Source organism: Homarus americanus, unplaced genomic scaffold, assembly GCF_018991925.1.
Source record: "Homarus americanus isolate GMGI-L3 unplaced genomic scaffold, GMGI_Hamer_2.0 scaffold36188, whole genome shotgun sequence".
NCBI lineage: Eukaryota > Metazoa > Arthropoda > Malacostraca > Decapoda > Nephropidae > Homarus > Homarus americanus.
The window spans coordinates 6158835-6164586 of NW_024718183.1; the positions used below are offsets into that span (position 1 = coordinate 6158835).

Consider the following 5752-nt stretch of genomic DNA (forward strand, 5'->3'; position numbering starts at 1 on the left):
CCTCTCCCCCCCCCCCTCATATATAATGCCTTCATTGAGTTGCTTTAAGTCTCCAGCCAAGAGAATATGTGTCTTTCGTTCCAAACTAACGGATAACTTTATTACATCTAAAGTTTAGTATTTTCTCTATACATTACTTATAAAACACAAACAAACATAATCAACCTTAATATGGAAACACATATGAGGGAAAATTCGTAAAAAGAATCACCTGATAATTCTGGTGTTTTGTTACGTAAAAAGTTGTTGTATCACGATGACTCAACAAAAATTGGTATGCTTATATAACCTGGAAGAGAACATACGCATATATATATTACCTGTGTAGCCTCAACCTTCACTGTCACTCGTCTGTCATAGCTGGTAAGGTGTGGAGACGTGTTAGAGTATAGGGAAGGTGTACTAAGTGTAAGTGAGCGTAATTTGAGATTTAGAGACATATAGTTAATTTGTAAGATTCAGAGAAGGTGTACTAAGGGTAGATAGGTGTAATGTGAGGTGTGGAGACTTGTAGTGTATTTCCCTCAGGTGTAGGGAAGGTGTATTAAGTGTAGGTGGGTGTAGTGTGAGACGAAATATTTGTAGGGGATTTGCCTCTCATCAAACACACAACGTTATTACAGTGTGAACGAAACTTACGCTTTTATGATTTTTTTCTAATGTATTCTTTAGTTAATAGGCTTTTGTGTAGTAGGAATTGTGTAGAGTAAATTGGCCCGTGGGGTTTTGTCCGTGTACTGATAGTAAGTGTAGAAAGAAGTGTACTGTATTGAGAATAGAGAAGCAGAGTGTTAAAAAAGTGCATCCTGGTTAATGTGAGTGTAAAAAGAGTGTATCCAGGTTAATGTCGAAAGTTTATATTGGTTAATGCTAAGTTAACCCAAGTGTAAAACTAAATACTGTGATTAAGAGGAATTTGGCTAGTTAGAACTATGCTCTTAAGGTGATAGGAACTGAAGATATGACGGAGGGAAAGAGGGAGGGAAGGTAGGAAAGGAGGGATGGAGGGAAGTGATGGGGGGGGGTAGGTGGAGGGAGTGAGGGGTGTTAGTCGTTGTGGCGTCATGTGTTTGAAAAGTGAGTAAACAGCGGTAAGAGTTTCATACTGTAGTTAAATTCCTAAGTTTATGAGGGTGTGACTATCAGTATTTATGTACGATACAAGAGATGCGAAAATTTGATGGTGACAGTTCATTATAGGATATGGTGGCTTGTGGTTGCATCGTTCAAATTCCGTCCTAAGGATCGTTGGTTCGCATCTAGAGTTCCCCCGTACACCCAGCAGTAAACATCTATCCTACTTAACCTACTTTATGTTTCCTATATCTAGTAATATTTTTTCTTCTCATTTTAGCCGATAATAATTAATATTTAAAACATTCTACTTCACCAATAATTTTTTCCCATTTTCTGTTGATTTATTTTCCTGTTGTTCTTCCCTGCAGGATACAATGAAGGTGGTAGCGGTTACCTGTACTCTCTTACTGCTGCAGCTGGTCGGGGCGCAGGTGAGGATTAGTGTTGGTGTACTTTGTGTTGAATGAAGGTTTTACAAGTTGTGTGTGTGTTACTTGAGAAAGAACAATAGTTATTACTGGAGACAAATAACGAGGCATTCCAAACATAGAAGTTACTAAATTACTGTAACTTGTAATGTATTGTACTATGCCCTTCAGAAAAAAAAAGATGCTGATTTACTGTAATGCTGTATCCCCTTTTGTAACTTATAATACATGAGGATCTAGATAATATACAACTGTAATCTAACCATTAAAACTACAATAAACATGTATCACTTTAATTCAACATTGAGAGAAGTAATAACATCATAAATTAGTGTATTTATAGTGGAAATATTACTTGTCCATAATATAAGTCAAATGTTTAATTCCGGATAAGTATCATCAACTTTTTAATAAGAGAGGAACAGCGCATAGCTTCGGCTGACGAGTACTTGTCGATATAACCAAGAAACTTTAAGGGTTGTGTGTGTGTGTGTGTGTGTGTGTGTGTGTGTGTGTGTGTGTGTGTGTGTGTGTGTGTGTGTGTGTTTAGCCAGACAAAATATCTCTGCTTAAACCTTTCTTCTCTTCTCATTACCCATTAGTAAGCACATTGTCTTCTGTCCCGAGTTAAAGAAAATTTACTTTAACAACTGAAGTAAAAGTTGAACGTATCGATTACATTTTAGTTATTGTTTTATTTTTATTTTTTAGTATTTAATTCTCATGTTGTGACGTAAGGGAATTAATGTTTTTTTTTTTTCTTCTAGTATGGGGAAGAACCAGATGAGACGGCGCCTTACAGCGTGACCAGGATGGGGCAGGTGAGTGTTGCCTTGTACCTGGTCCTGTAGACAAGTGACCAGGGTGGGGAGGGGGGGGAGGTGATACCATCGGTTATAGAACACTATACAGTAGAGTCACAGCAGTTTAAACCAAAATATTACACGTATACGATATCAATTTCCTGAATAATGGTCGAGCAAGTTTGAAGGATGATGTGGTGTGTTTCCTGCAGGACTACCAGGAGAGGGTGTACCAGCCGGCCAAGTGGGTGTGTCACGACAACCCCAAGAACTCCTACAGCTCCTCGAGTCAGAGGAAGTCCTTCTTTGCCCTCTTCAGATATATCACCGGCAGCAATGAACAAAGTGAGGTCATTACACAGGAGGTATCAAGGTTACCAGTAATGAGTGACTCCATATACTGAGGCGTTAGTTATTGATGATGAGTTATTATACACAGCTGGCCAGGTGTTGGAGGAGGCAGTGAAGAATTTGTTGCTTTTATCTACAGTAGTTCAAAGATTTTAACGCAAGAGTAATATGTAAAGTTTGGGTTTTATTGAAGCGTTAATTAAATTTTGATGCTGTCGATCTTTTTAAAAATCGTGTGACTGTTTAAGAAATGTGTGTGTGTGTGTGTGTGTGTGTGTGTGTGTGTGTGTGTGTGTGTGTGTGTAAAAGAATATTACCTGTATGTTCTCTGTGTCTGCCAGAGGAGGAGATGCCGATGACATCCCCCGTCACCATGCTGGCCCAGACGCAGCCCGATGGCAGTAAGCGTTATCAGATGTGCTTCTACCTGCCGGAGGCCAACCAGGCAGCGCCCCCGGCACCTACAAACAAAGGAGTCTATATTGAGGAGCGCCCTGCCCACACCGTCCTGACCAGGTGGGTGCTGTTCGTCTCTGCGTCTCTGTCAAAAACAAGATAGAGTTTAGGTATTCAAACGTTGTAAAGCTTTACCCCCCAAAATAATCACGATGCTCTTCCTACCGGATCAGGACCTTCGGAGGATACGCCATGCGTGAGAGCGTGTGGGAGTCACAAGCCAAGATCCTGAAGGAGTCACTTCAGGCCGCAGGAGAGACTGGTGTCGACTTCTCAAGCTTCTACAGGTGAGACTGATGTGTAGGGCTGCTGTGTGTTAGGGATGATCTTCCCATTAAGGCTAAAAAAAGTCACGGATCATCTTGCCTGCGGATGACTTGTGGTTATTGTTGTTATAACCTCTTGGTTATTAGGGGATAAGTGGAGGTAAATGACTCGGTCTCATTTATGATGTCCTTCGATATCTGAAGATCAAACTTTACCCCAGCCAAGTTGTTAGGCTAAGTTAGGTTAACTTAGGATGAGTGCCTTAGCTTTCGTCTTTATTCAAGACATCTTCAGAGGCAACAGTTGCCTCTGAAGATGTCTTGAATAAAGACGAAAGCTAAGGTACTCCGTTGTTTCCATTTTCCCGTGTGATTTTATCAAGATATATATATATGTATATATATATGCTGATAACGACAAGGAAACTACTAAGCAACATTTTACCACCTTCAGCAGTCTGGTTTAGATATGTAGATGATGTAATATGTCTTTGGCCATGTAATGAGGACATAAAAGCATTTCTACCACAACTTAACAACTTAGCCCCCTCGATCAAATTCACTGTGAAATTAGAGCATGACTATAAATTACCATTCCTAGACTGTCTGATCCACAGAATAGGTAACACCTTTAAGTTCAGTATTTATAGCAAACCTACTAATGTGTGTTCATACATTCATTATTATTCTGCCCACCATAATAGAATCAAACAGTCAGTATTTTCATCAATGTTCTTACGTGCTCTAAGAATATGCAGTCCGGAATTCATTGTTGAGGAATATAAATATATCTATAATATTGGCTTGAACCTTAAGTACCCTAGGTCTTTTATACACAAATGCCTTAACATTACTAAGAAATATTTTTATAGAACCGATCCCAAGCCAATGACGTTAAGAGAGAACGTTATGAGCAATTCGTCAATGCTGTTATGTTTGTGTAATGTTTAGTGTAATTTGATGAAGTTTGTGTAGTTCTCTGATGATGTTTGCTTGTGTTCCTCAGCGCTGGCTACGATTCCCCGATGAAGCTCACAGACCGCCGTAATGAGGTGTGGTACGTGAAGGAGAACTAACGGGGCCAACAACTGCCTCCTGTCCTTCTGCGGCTGTGGCTCGCTGGGATGCCTCCTCTTGCTCGTGCTGCTGTGCTCTCAAGGTGTGCTGTGGTGTTCGCTGTATGTCTACTTCTGTGGCGACGTCTGCTGTGGTTACCGACGTGGTCACCGTTGTATAGAGTGGAAGCGATGCCACAATGTCTGCTTTTGACAAAGCCACAACAAATAGTTTCTCTAAATTGTAATCATTTGCTTAAGTTTTGTTGGTTCGCTTAGTTTGTGTTAGTTGTCGGTTTGTAAAATTTTCACCAAAGACGAAACCTGGAACCTTTGAAAGTAAACATAAATAAAAATCCTAACTCTTTCAGAATATAAAAGTGTTTTGTTAACTAATCCTTATGAACTTATATGGTAATTTTATCAAATGACTGTGGTGTATCACACCAATTGTCACACCTGGAGTTTTGTCTTGTATACAAATTAAATAAGTTATCCAAATAATAGTTTCTATGATAGTAGAAGAGAAAATGGTATTTTATGATGACTAACTACTGTATTGTGATTCAGTTGACTGCTCGTTATTGAGAATATAAAGTAGAGCAAGAATTTGCTCCTATTAAAACCGGTGCAGAGATATATACTTATACAGAGTATAAAATATGTTTACCAAGCATAATAGAATACATACTGTACTGTACTGTACTGTACTGTACTGTACTGTACTGTAATGTAATGTACTGTACTGCACTGTACTGTACTGTAATGTAATGTAATGTACTGTACTGTACTGTACTGTAATGTAATGTAATGTAATATAATGTAATGTAATGTAATATAATGTAATGTAATGTACTGTACTGTACTGTACTGTAATGTACTGTACTGTACTGTACTGTAATGTAATGTAATGTAATGTAATGTAATATAATGTAATGTAATGTACTGTACTGCACTGCACTGTACTGTACTGTACTGTACTGTAATGTAATGTAATGTACTGTACTGTACTGTACTGTACTGTAATGTAATGTACTGTACTGCACTGTACTGTACTGTAATGTAATGTAATGTACTGTACTGTACTGTACTGTACTGTACTGTAATGTAATGTAATGTAATATAATGTAATGTAATGTAATGCAATGTAATGTACTGTACTGTACTGTACTGTAATGTAATGTAATGTACTGTACTGTACTGTACTGTAATGTAATGTAATGTAATGTAATATAATGTAATGTAATGTACTGTACTGTACTGTACTGCACTGCACTGTACTGTACTGTACTGTACTGTAATGTAATGTAATGTAC

General features: G+C 38.4%; 1 protein-coding gene across 1 annotated transcript; it reads left to right on the forward strand.

Annotated features, from left to right (window-relative positions):
* Window positions 1-290: 290 nt before the first annotated feature.
* Window positions 291-4811, forward strand: LOC121859299 (heme-binding protein 1-like). The gene is made up of 7 exons (XM_042356095.1): window positions 291-363; window positions 1446-1508; window positions 2273-2326; window positions 2521-2653; window positions 3001-3175; window positions 3289-3402; window positions 4388-4811. The coding sequence occupies exons 2-7, from the start codon at window positions 1452-1454 to the stop codon at window positions 4455-4457; spliced, it is 603 nt and encodes a 200-aa protein (XP_042212029.1). The 5' UTR covers window positions 291-363; window positions 1446-1451; the 3' UTR covers window positions 4458-4811.
* The last annotated feature ends 941 nt before the right edge of the window (window positions 4812-5752 follow it).